This window comes from Chaetodon auriga, chromosome 19 (assembly GCF_051107435.1).
Source record: "Chaetodon auriga isolate fChaAug3 chromosome 19, fChaAug3.hap1, whole genome shotgun sequence".
Taxonomy (NCBI): Eukaryota; Metazoa; Chordata; class Actinopteri; order Chaetodontiformes; family Chaetodontidae; genus Chaetodon; species Chaetodon auriga.
In genome coordinates this window covers 6,632,103-6,645,409 of record NC_135092.1, presented here as the reverse complement: position 1 = coordinate 6,645,409, position 13,307 = coordinate 6,632,103, and the positions used below count along the sequence as shown (strand labels likewise).

General features: G+C 43.1%; 1 protein-coding gene across 2 annotated transcripts; it reads right to left on the bottom strand.

Moving 5' to 3' along the window:
• bnip3lb (BCL2 interacting protein 3 like b) lies at positions 1-13,177 on the bottom strand. Of its 2 annotated transcripts, XM_076757924.1 has the most exons (7): positions 12,769-12,913; positions 12,607-12,672; positions 8,737-8,968; positions 5,737-5,815; positions 5,391-5,494; positions 4,381-4,530; positions 1-2,476 (listed from the first exon to the last, which is right to left on the bottom strand). In XM_076757924.1, the coding sequence occupies exons 2-7, from the start codon at positions 12,662-12,664 to the stop codon at positions 2,428-2,430; spliced, it is 672 nt and encodes a 223-aa protein (XP_076614039.1). In that variant the 5' UTR covers positions 12,665-12,672; positions 12,769-12,913; the 3' UTR covers positions 1-2,427. The 2 variants fall into 2 exon arrangements, with proteins under 2 accessions (XP_076614039.1, XP_076614036.1); XM_076757921.1 differs by having other exon boundaries at positions 12,607-13,177.
• Between the last annotated feature and the right edge of the window lie 130 nt (positions 13,178-13,307).

The following is a 13,307-nucleotide window of genomic DNA, read 5'->3' as shown; positions in this document are numbered from 1 at the left end:
TCAGTGAGGAGCTTCATTCAGGTAATCTTTAATGACAAAATGTTTACCATTTTTTCCAATGTAGTGGGGAAAAGAAAATCAAAGCAAATGCATCATTACAATAACTACTGTTAGACCATTGCAGTCTGAGGGAAATCTCTTTCCACACCTTCCATTTCCATTTCACATTAGGCCCTGCCATCAACAATAGGGGGTTTTTATATTCACACGCTTAAACCCGATCCGTGTCAAACTCGACTCCCGCTCTGTGCGTTCACAATCTTTCTTCAACATCAGGGAAAAACAAAAAAAATAGACAACTCAAAACAAACAGGAAAGAACAATCCAACACGCTGCATGTACACACACAGGCAGACACATGTATGGCGCTCTAAACATCACAGTACCTCTGTGGCTGAGACGGACACATTACAACAGTCAGTGTTGGCCGGTCATTAGCCTGTCATAAGAGGTCAAACAAAAAGATGACGCGTCCTGAGTCGACCTGCTGGGTCAAACAGTATTTGAAGGTAAATTAGTTCATGGAGAGACTTTCTCAAAAAATCAACAGATCAATGTCCATTCCTGATGTCACAGAGCAACAGTCTTACTCTCTTTTTCGATCAAAAATGTCACCCTGCAACTTCCATGTAAAAGTAGTTCAATGTTCCCCTTAAAAACTGAAGCTCATTGTGTCATCCTGTATGTCAAAACCTGCACATCTGTCAACAAAGTAGTCAGCAACACAACAGTCAGTGGAAGGAAAAACTGCAAACGCTCTGAAAAGAGTTATTTAGTCCTGAATGACTGAAGCACCCGATCACCAGACACCCTTGTGTGTCCTGCAGAAACAAGGGAGCCGGCATTCGATGAGATCTGAACTTCTAAATCAAATATCATTTGACCCAGGTCTGGCTACGGAAGGTCCGCATGGGACAAAACTGACCCCAGTCCAGCCTCAGAGATACTGCTGTGAAGCAATCAGGCTGCAGACGTTACTGGACATTCCAGCCAAGTACCTTTGTTAACACATGAAGTAGAGCCTTGTTCAGGAAAACAAACCTCCCTTCAGTGGATTATTAGTTGCTACATGTTAAAGCGAGGATCACTTGGTACCTTCTGCCCATCCACACTCGACTGACCCTGAATCAGTTCCCTTCATCTGCAGCTTGAATAAGTATTTCAGAGTATTTTGAGAGCGTTTTGGCAAAATGTTGTGAGAGTGTGAGAATGCAGAGCACATTAACACTGGACCTTTTCTCTCAAAGACAGAAGCTTTAAAAACTATTTTCCCAACTGAAAGCAAAAGTCAATCATTTCAAGTTTAATCCTTAATGAAATCCTTTAATTTTGTAAATAAAATGACTCAAACATCCTCAAAATAAATGTCGCTAAAGCTCATGTTTCATAAATTTCATGCCGTTTAAGCTTTTTGTTACAAATTTTGATGACTTAGAAAATCTATGAAATAATCACTAACGTCGAGCCCAGTGTGGAGTAAAAGTAAGAGGGAACTGAGCGGTCAGGACCAAAGCAGCTCTATGATATGTTGCAGACAAACATGGACTGTTTGGACAGACGGTACCACTGTTAACCAAGACCCAACCACAAAATACTGTTAGACGACACACTGAGAGGAACACACTGCCTGGCTGCACGACACACATCCACACCCTGGTTTCCAGTTATTGTCACTTTGCAAAAATATTCATTCAGATGCAGAACTGAAGAGAATTCCTAGCTTCCATCACAGAAAATGTCACATAAATCTCTCTCGCGAGACTCCCCCCAGTGCAATTCACGAGCGCTTCTGGTTTGGGATGGCCACTATGGCAACTCCTTTCATCATTACAACTTCGCAGTAAACCAACACTGTTGCAAAATAAATTAAAAAAAAATGGCTACTTTCGAAAAGGCATGATCACTTTTTCAGTTCGCGTAGCCGACTCTGAATTTGGTCGAACCCTTTCGAGATCGAGTGCTGGGCTACTCGTGTAGGTGGCACAATCTGTGGTCAGTTCTAAAACTGGGTAGTCCTCCCCTGTTGTCAGATGATCAAAGGGCAAGAGTTTGGTTTGATGCTGTGACCCGCCCTGAAAGCCCACCCGTTATAAACACTGAAACCCAAACGCTGACGAAAGGGAAGTATGACCTTATTCATTCTTTGAAAAGCTTATACAAATGAGTGAAGGATATTCGGGGGGAATGGAGAGGGGATATCTTACAGACAATCGGAGAACAGCGATCAAAAAAAAGAGGGGTGGGGAAGGAGGGGAGGGAGAGGAAAAGGCAGATGCATTTCTCCTGAGAACATGTCATATCTCAGGAATGGGGAGGAGGGGTTGCAGGCGGGACAAGGGGAGGAGAGGCGGGCGTTCTTCTCGCAACAGCAAAACTCTCTCCGACAAGTCGTGGCCACTTCTCAGGCACTTCTCTTCAGCTTCAGGTTCAGAAAGAGCTGGCGGGTGGCGTGGTCAACCTCTTTCCGATGTAGACTCTGTTGAGGAGAAGGCGCACAGAGTTACATGTCACCACCCAGCCAACCATCCTCACTGCAGCCTGTCAGTGTGACTGCTACACCTCCATCATCACTGTGACAAACATCCAGCTGAGGTGGTGCAGGAGATAGAAATGCAAGGTATTTCCCCCAGGTCAGGTTCTTGGTGCTATATATATATATAAATTTGTCATTATTAGTTTCACTGTGCTTTAAAGTTTCCATCCAAATTTGAAGTGAATTTCCAAAAAAAATAAAAAATGATGCCATTTAATGTTTCCAATCTACTATCAGCAGTTGAGCACATACAGATCAATAGTTTGTGGTGCCAATTCTCCAGTCAGGTGCCTTTAAACCACTGCAGAAGAAGAGGGCTTCATTAAAAAAGCACCGTTTGAGGAAGAACAAGAGTGCTCTGATGTTACCAAGATTTATCCAGAGAGCAAAACGACATGTAAAATATAAGATGGACCTTTGACAAAGAAAAAAACGTATCAAGCAAACACATCAGTCAAATCCAAAGCATGAACAGGTCTAGCATCTTCAGTCAATGAGGCCTTGTGTCTGTGGTGCGTGAAGATTTGAACTGCATTTTGTTGCTTGTCTTGTTAAATGGATACTGTTTTCTGCTGTATTGTTGCTAAAAATGCCGCCAATTTATGTGTCATAGGAGTGCAACAACAATCACCCGAAGCTCGGTAGCAGCAAAACCAATGAGCTTGAGATGAACTGCAATACATATGGATTTTGCTGCAAAGAAGATGCAGTTAAATGTATTCAGATGACAACCAAAATCAAATCAGTTCAACCTTGTTTCCAAGTGTGTGTTTGTACCAAATTTGAAGAAATTCCCTCAAGGCCTTCCCACCATACGGTGTTAATGAGAATGGGACGGACGGACAGACAACCTGTCGCCAGTGCGGAGGGATAAAAAAAAAATGTTTAAAAAATGCCCCTTTTGTCAAAAACAAGAATAACAGCTCAGTGAGAACACCACAGTGACTGATCATGTAAATGTATAAAGTGCAGAATGGCCAGCAGGGATGCTGTGATTATGACAGTTTGTTAATGACACTCATTGAGTGCCACATCACGTACAAGAGCAGAACGCTGTTTGAGGTACCACTGCTGAAGCACAAACAGAAAGAGCTCCTGGGAATGTCGGCGCGCTCTGTTTGACGGCAGGTGTGCAGCCTTTCAGTCGCAGCTGCTCTGCCAGTTTGTCAGACAGACAGGGAGGAGGGACGCAGCTGACTTGTGTCTGTGGCTGTACAGCTCCCCCTACTGGGCTTTATGTACAGGTGGGAAATTAATACTAAAAGTCAAACACGAATTATATTGAAAACCAGAAAGATTGGTTTATGCCTCCACCAATGAGTCGCAGCTGCTTTGCGTCCATGTCTGTCCAGGCTCATATAATATATGTTGTGAAGGTTCTGAAGGAATTTTAAAAAAGTGATTCAGTGTATTTTTTGGTGAAACGGAAGTGATCACTATTTTTACATGTATGATTCCAGTGAATAATCTCCAGTGAGAAACATTCTGTCTTCACTTAGAGCCTGTTTTACAGGGTTCACAGAGGACTGATCACATGGTGCAACAACAATCACTTGAAGCTCAATATCAGCAAAAAAGCCTGTGGTGGACTTCAATGCTTCAAATATGGATGTTGCTGCACAGAAGCTACAAACTGTTAAAAGATGGATGCTTCACACACAACTTGAACCTGGCAGCAGAGAAGATCTACACAATCAGCACAGTTTCAAGGTGGACGCCGGAGATTAGTGTCACCAACTCAGTATCTGACCAAATGGGAAATATGGTCACAATCTCCCCTTCTGACCCTGTTACGTTATGTTGTGGTGTTGAATAATTGACAGGTGATCTGTGGTGTTTTCTCTTACCCCAGCCCCAGAGCCAGGATGTGTGATAGCAGCAACGAGGGTATGAAGACTTTGAGGAACTCAGCGGAGAAGATGCCTCCTTTCTTCATGGCCCCAGTCTTCCTCATGCTGAGTGTTACTGAGCGTCGAGGGTGACGGAAATGAAACTCCCTGCACAAATCACAGTCGCATGATTGACAACATGACACCTGCCAAATCTGGTAAATATGCCCTCAAGCATCCATGTTTAAATCACTTATACAGCAAACACTCTCTGGCACAATTTCTCCTCTCTGTTTTTCAAGCTCCATCTTAACATGACTTCAGCAGACATGGCGGCTGCAGCTTAAGCAGATGGAAGAGGAGGAACCTGTTCTTATTCCAGGCCTCATCCCATATATGGTTGAAGCTTTGGCAGCACAGAGGGCTGCTGATTATGTTGGCATTATTGCTGCACGCTGACACACACACACACACACACACACACACACACACACACACACACACACACACACACACACTCATACACACTCATACACACATCTGGCCCATGTTATTGCTGCTAGCCTCTGGGAGACTGGCTTTGAAAACGCTGTAGGTTTATATGTCGGGAGAGGTTAGCTGGATCATTTCAGCATCTATGAGTAACATTTGTGCATCCAATATTGTGGGTTTCTTTCCAAGTTTCATATAAAAATGATTCAAACTTATTTTGTTGACATATGTTTATGATTAATGAAATAGATGATTTCATTTCAGGGGAGCGATAACATGATGGGAAAGTCAGTGAACAGGTGCACCAGCTAAAACTGTGGCCTGATTGTGTCAAAGGCAAGAAGGAAAGGCAACTTCATACATCAATTAAGTCCAACTTCAGTCACGTCAGCATCAGTTTCATACGCAATTTGTAGCAGCTGGCTTCATGAAACTTTATTGACATAACGACTAACCGCTTTCTCAGGACAAACAAGCTGCTGTCTGTTTGGTTGCCAGGGAAGCATTGCATCGGTGTTTGCTGAGTTGAGACTTACTTGGGGGGAATGTTTTCCGGTCGACTGGACCAGTCAGCAACCCAATCTGCGTCCTTCATCAGGATGTCCATGTCCCTCTCCTTGTCCAAAGCATCTTCTTCTGACTAAAGACACAAACACGTAATTTAGGAACCTCAACCAAAACCAGTGGGAGAGAGAGTGAGTGGAACGCTGTGACACGCTGTGCAAACCAAACAAATCCACACAGGGCGTGGCAGCCATATCCATGGAAACTAAAGGCAGGCAGTTGTCATTCTCACGCACACACACCACTTCAGGGCCAGTGGTTGAGTGGTTGCCATGGCAACAGACTGATGGAGAACCCGAGAGGCGCACACGCTCTTACTTGGCTGTCTCTTCTGCCGCTCAAATCCACGTCAAATATGATCTGTCCGTCATCCTGGGGGGTGTGGGGCCGCGGGGGGCTGTGGGCGCAGACACAAACGACAAATCAGAGGTCTCCTCGTTGACGAAGTCATGAAGTTAGGCCTCCTCCTCCTCACATCATGCTGCGAAAGTCTCATGTAAGTTAACCGGCTTTATAACATGGGAATGGAAAGATTTGTTTCCGATTGACTGTTTGATACCATCGTGTGACAGGACACCACAAACAGAGTTCAGGCCAAATGTTGAACAACCATTAAAAAAAAAAATCAATGTTAAGGATATTAACAAGTAACCATAGCAACAGCGCTTCAGCTATGTGTAGGTTTTGTACAAGATGTGTGTATATGACAACTTAGACACTGCTTCTCTTTTTGCCGGAGGCCATGATATTAGTGTTTGTCTGACACAGTCAAAGTCATTTGGTTTATATATTGATATACAAAACAAACTGAATCTGAGGGACCAACACGGTCTCACAGCCAAAAAATAAACCAATATAAAATGATACAGAAAATGGAGCTACAACTTTTTTTATGATCAAGTAACTGTCTTACGCAATTTATCTAAAAGTGAATATAAATGATCCAATTACAGTTTTCAAGGGCAGCTTTTCTTCTTCTCCCATCATCAAAAAATGTTTAGGGTTTTAGCTTTAGTGGCTGTTCAGACAAAAAACAAAAAAAAAAGATGAGGGAAGATGACATATGTTGGGGTTTGAATGGACTAAGCAATTATGCACTTAACCTTAAAAAAAAAAGAATAATCAATCATTTAAAATCAATTCCAAATAAAAAAATAACCAAGGCTTACTCACAGCTCTAGTAGTTGCACTCCTTGACATGTATTGAGTGCATTCTGCCCTCCAAGCATATGTCTGCTCTGTACACACGATTTAGAGCCCCCTGCTGCTTTCATGCATCGTTATCATTGTGTGGACAGGAAGTAGATGTTTTATGGATACTCTTAAATGCAGTTTATTCCAGTGACACTCGCTCTGTGATTGTAGTAATTTAATGTGTCGACTTTACTTCTCGCATCATAACTTTGATTTCAATTAGTGTTGTTACATTTGATTTTGTTGTAAATGGGAAAATAAAAGAAGCAGCGAAAAAGCTAACATCCTGACCAGCGTGTGGTTGTGAAAGGAGTTACTGTTCACTTAATGTTACAACAACACGACTACACGAGTACAGATTGTTTACCAGTCATCCTCAGGTGACTCACTGACAGCTGATTCCGGTTCTCTGATAAGCTCGGCTTTATCTCAGGCTCGAGGAGAACACACAAGCACATGATGTGGCTGGCAGTCGAAGGGTCAGGATCTTTCTACCGTGCTCAATAAAACAAGACTCAAGAAGATGTCATTTTATTTTCCAAAGCCTCCTCAGCTACTGAGCAGCTGTCAAGTCAACATGTTGAGGGTGCAATTATGAAGGAGAAGCCACTCCTGGTTTATGGGCTCAATGTAGCTTTCCACTGGGATATCAATAAACTTTATTTGTTTACAACAAACTGAGAATAACTACATTTGATAGTTCATTTGAAAAACAAAGAGTAAAATTAAAAGTCTAGGAGCCCTGACTGCAAAGGCTTGATCACCTTTGTGTATTAATCTGAACCTTGGAACAACCAAGAAAGATGCATCTGAGGATCTCAAGGAGCGGCAGGGAATATAGAGTGATAAAAAAATCTGTTAAATATCTCTCAAGGCTTTGAAAGAGATCAATAATATCTTGCGATCGATTCTAAAAGCAACAGGGAGCCCGTGTAAGGAAGCCAGGGTCACTGTAATGTGATCATGTTTCCTCGCCTGAATCAAATCCTGGCAGCAGAGTTTTAAATGAGCTGGAGGTGGGAGAGGGATTTTTTACTGAAGCCAGAGAGCAACGAATTACAGCAGTTCAATCGACTGGTTATTAAGGCAGATTTTTGGTGGAAAGAAATGGTCTAATCCTGTGTGTTTCTGAGATGATGAAAGAAGGATTGAACCACTGATTTAACATGTTTGTATACGCTGAGCTTACACCACAATCTCTGCAATGCTGAGTTATTGACTGAGACAGAGAACCGAAGGTGTTTTCGATATTTGGATATTTGTACTACAAAGTGGATGTGAAGGCAGTTTAGCAGGCTGACAGTGTTCTGATAAGAGTTTGCAGGGTCACACCTTAGATAGACATGAGTATCGTCTGCATAAAAACAGAAACTGATATGAAGAAGAAGGTTTTATGTTTCACTTTTCATAGTAAGCTTTAAGTGGGCAATTAGCAGAGGATAAGCCATTGGGACATCTAGGCTGAAAGTTTTTTTATTGAGCAAGGGGGGATTGAGATGATTTTCCCATTATTGTGTTTCCTGCTGCAAGAAGAGAACAGAAAATTGAAGAAAATAACTGGAAATCAATGCAAATGAGCTGCTGATTGCACACCACGCTAACAAAAAAAAAAGAAAAATGGCAGCAACAACAAGAAAAGAAAGAATCTGAATAATCAGATCAGCATACAGCATGGAAGTGATTCTGTTTTGGCTTTGAAATCAAAAGGAACTTCTGAAGCAGTCTGCTGTAAACTGAATGAAAGTCAAGAGGAGCGTTGGATGGAAATCAACATCACCACGTGGCTTCCACATCTATAAACACAGGCTTGTCTGACCCCGAGAACTCATGACTTTCTTTGAACTTTTCAATCCTGGCAAAAATTCCTGTGCCCTCATCTGTATTTAATGTTAAGCAGATTAAGAAATAAAACAGCCTTTTGACTTAAACCTGCTGAATTTTGTGAGTTTCAGAGTTAAAGGACAATTAGTTTTCTATCGTGTTATTCATGCAGTTTAATTAGTTGCATTTATTTCTTTTTTCCAATAACAGGTACAAGGAGGACTGGTTGAAGAAACCCTTCAGCACAGCAGATCCTGGATTATTCTGAATAACTGCATCAAAATACCTTTAGAGGATTCTTACCTGTCGCAGGAGGAGTTACTGCGGCTCGACTCGTGCTGGGCATCCAGGAGGATCTTCTCCATGTCTCCATTGTGAATTGAGGACGAGGACGGGACGTGCTCCAGGCCCCCGACCATGGCCTCCTCTTCCTCTACCTGAGGGAGGGGAAGCAGGCCTGGTGCTGGGCCGTCTGTGCTGGCTGGTGGGGCTGATCCGGCTGTGCCCCTGTTCATCTCCAACTCCACCCAGGACCCTGTGGGAAGGAACAGACCAACATACAACTTCATTCACTCACCTCGGCCAGTACTGTGAAGGTTTCATGTTTTAGCTTTTAGGATTTTTCACCAAAACAAAAAACACAGATTCTGTCAAAAAGACTGGTTTGAACCAGATTATATGTCCCTGCCCACACACTCAATGGTTTTATTTCCAGCTACTAGTAGACACTGACAATCACAATGTATTAGACAAGGTCTCTTCTTGACAAGTGGAAAAAATAGTTTACATTCCCAGTGGCAATATCTTGCAAGAGTAAAGAAACATCGTCACATGGTGTTAAGGTAAAACTTTGACATAAGTTTTAAACATCTGGCATGGCAGTCAATTAGTCTACAAAGTAGTGCTTCAACTGAATTTACGCAAAAGGGCTGGACTGAGCATGTCAGAACAGAAATATAGCACATCATCATATAATTTGCTTTGGTTTTCAAAGGGATTCTCGTTATAAACATGCCCAGACACAAATGTCATAATCGCCTGATGAGATGGAGCCGGTGTAAAGTCATGTCACTAAACCAATAAGCCAATACCCTGGTCAGTGCAAGACCTGACGCACCCCAAGGAGCAGGCTTTTTGCTCACATTGGTGCAGCTACATATGTTCATATGTCTGTTTTTGATTATATATCCTCATCAGATGCTTTGACAAATAACTTGACTGAGAAAAGCAAGGAGCTTCCAACAAGCATTTCTCATATCAGACATCTTGATAGCAGGAAAAGCTCAAACTTATACCACTTATGATGGTTGTCTTACATTTTAGTGTCCTGGTAAGTCTGACCAGTGAGCAAACATGCACAATAACTAGACCCTGAAACTGACACAAACTGAATGTAACATCATAGTATTATTAACTACACCTGTGCTTTTGCTGCTGTGATATGTTTAGATGTCAGTGTAAAAGGCTTGCTCTCTTCTTGTTGATTAATCGGAATAAACTTGTGCAGTGACAATCTTCTTTATTTCCACATAGTGTTAGATTTCTGGCATGTTGTCTGAACTATCAGTCAGAGGAGAGAAAGTTACAGTTGAAAGACCTTTTTCAAAGAAGGTATTAAACTTGTCATAACAGCGCACAGAAAGGTGTGCTGAGATTAAGGGTGACTCCTTTGAATTTTTAGTGTACGGGTGGTCCGTTTTCTTTACGAGTAAGGGAGGTTCAAGAGGTCACAGCACTCTCACAAAGTGCAGCAAAAAAGACTTTGCTCCAAAAAAAGGGGGGTGAGAAAGAGAGGAAAGACGTCAAAATGATTTCTCGATCCTAAGCTGGGACGGGACAAGAAGACGGACAGTCTGAGCCTATCAGTCAAACAAGTTCAAGAGTAAAGCTCCATTTACTGCTGTGTGATGAAAGGGCAGTAAATGCCTGGCCGAGTATGTGCTGTGGTTCCTTGTAGACCTTGACTGTGATATATGACGCTCTCCCTGTTTGTACGTGAGCTCTGGCATGGACTGGCAGCTGTGCAGGCACAGCATGTCAGAGCTGGGTGACAAATATAGAGGAGGGGCAGGTTAGCCAGGGCATGAGTTGGGAAAATGGGGGGAAAAGTTATCTAATATCCCTTGTTGAGCAGCTTTAAAAACACTTTCTCCTTCTGTCCACACCAAAATAAAAAAGAGGAAGGCATTCCGAGCAGGTCACATGACCCCACAACAGTAAGCAAACACCTCGTTCACATGAGCTTCCACAGGACTGATTTTCACTGTTCAGGCATCAGGCCAGTTAAACCCCCTACCCCAAACGATGACCCCTCCCCCACTTAACAGGCCCGGACTCAGCACTCGCACTCATCCTGCAGATTACACGGCGGACTGGGAGCCAAGCTGCTGTCGACAGCCCATTGTCTCCGCTCCGTGGACTAAAACCACATCGCCATGGCACTGACACTCCCGAACATTCTAGCCACAGAGCGGTTATCAGCTGTTTGTGGGTTTAGAGGAAGCAGACATGATGAGACCTCTTTGATCTACTGACGCTGAGGTTCAGACAGGAGGGACGAGGGCCGAGGCTGCCTCTTGCCTGAAGATCCGCAGGTATTAGATAAAAATGTTTATGACGCTGGTGAGAGCTCCAGGAAAGGCCAAAAATAACATAGTCTCAGATCACAGAGGACACTGCTGGCCTCTCCATCTGATAAGTGCAAGGTCTTATTGTCCCCAAAGCTGTGTCTCAGAATTGACTATTGCAGTCTAATATGTCCTGGTGCACCAGAACCACCAATAAAAATCTGCTGTGAACTTTATATTTCAGAAATTATTCTGGCTCTATCACATGGAATTATGACCACTGAGTTTATCAGCCAAATGCAAAAGTAAGTGCTGGGTTAATATTGTGGTCATAAGGATTATGAAACATAATGTATGATCCCTCTGAAATGTTTGCAGCCCTTGTCCAGTTCTTTTTCCTATTGCTGACACGGGACAGACCAGATTTTTCAAGTTACGATATTCATACAAAAGGTTGCACAGACTTGAGCATAATGGCAAAACTGTCTCTAACAAGAGTAACACTTGTTGCTTTCCATCTCATAACTGAGGTAAGCTAACATGCTGCTGAATGGAGAAATACTGTCTGTAAACCAGGGGAGAACATTTTTATCATCCAGTAACAGAACACAGGCAACTTGCTTACTCCACAAGCCTTTTTTTAAAAGGTAACTATCCATAGCTGACTATCCACCCCTGTTCAAAACAAATCATGTGTCTCTTAAAATAAGAAAAGTGGCTGGAAAGTTTGATTCCTGCCCAGATTGTGGCTTTGAATCAACCAGCCACCATGTGCCGACACTGCTGTGTGCTGTAACACTTTCTCCACCTTCCTCACGTCCAAAACGTCTGACTCCTTGTCACTGTAGCCATAAATAGCTTGCCAAGTCATGGCCCCCCATAGTGTGATAAAACTTAAACCACAGCAGCTTTATATCCAGTCCCCTGAGTCAGTGTAGCAGCGCAATAAACAAGCCTTTGTTTACACCTTCAATGGCCTATGGGTCTTCAAAGAAGCCGATCCAGTTTCAGCTGTTGAAGGGTGACGTGATACATTTCCACTCATTTGAAATGATGCTGTGAAAAAAAAATTATTTGCCAAATAGTGAGTCTGTAATTTATTTTTACTTAATCCCAATTTATTTAAATAGACTGACATCTGAAAATATACTACATAAAATGATGTCGGAAGATATAAACTTGATGATATCTACACTGGCTCCTGATGTTTAAAAAGATTTAATTGACTGTATAGTCATTTACAGTAACTGTTTCTCTGGCCCCATTTTTGTCTGTTCTGACTTCTTCATCTCGCCTTGTTGACAATGCATACACCCACCTCCATCTGAATCGCTGATTGGCTTCCTTGTATGTCAGTCAAGCGTGTCGAAACGCCATTGGTGCGCCCACTGTCAATAAACACACGGAACATAGCGTCCTTACCTCTACCCTTCAATGTAGCTTCTCGGCGAAAAACCCCCCACAAATGGCAAGAATAAACTACCTTTAATGATTGAAAACCCTCAATAAACTTATTGTATACATACAACTGCATACGCCGACAGGTTCCTTGCAAATAACACACAATGACAGCCTGTTTCTGTCCAGCACTTTGCATTTAGCGTACCGTTTAGCCCGGGTTCTCCGTTGTTGTCTGTAGAAGTAGTGTTAGCAGCGTCGGACATCGTTGTGCCTGGTGAGCAGGGCGGGTTGCATAAAAGGCTCAAGTCAGTGCAAAACGCGCACTACCTTATCTGCAAACATTCAGACTTGCGATAGTACAACTGACCAGAGTGGCCTTCTGTCCCGTTTCTCAGACAGCGGCTAGCTAACGTTTAGCTACAGCTCCGCTGTGGTTTGTTTTCCGTCCGCTAACTAGTCTAAAAGCACCAGCCGCGAGCTGCTCAGACCCCCCCCACCACCGGCTGGGTGATGACGTCAGACGGTCCAGTTGATAAACAAAAGAGGGAGAGGAAGTCCAATTACATAACGAAAAAAACACCCTCACCCGCGACGACATGCATCAACTATAAGCATCGATTTTGATTGCGATAGAAAAGTGGTAGGTGGTGTCTTCAGATCCGTGCTCGCTCCGCTTGCTCATGCGGGATGAAGCGTGCGTGCACACACGTACACAGCACATGCCAGTCGAGACACGAGGCAGATGTGTGCCCAAGTCGAGCTTAATGCAAAACACATCAGCTGATCTCAGTAAACCCTCAGTGGTGCAATCACCTGAGAGCGACTGGTTTTCATTGTGTCCATGGGTCAGATAAGGGACAGGTGCACAGCTGGATTTACACCTTGAATGTCAGGTGCACGCGATTT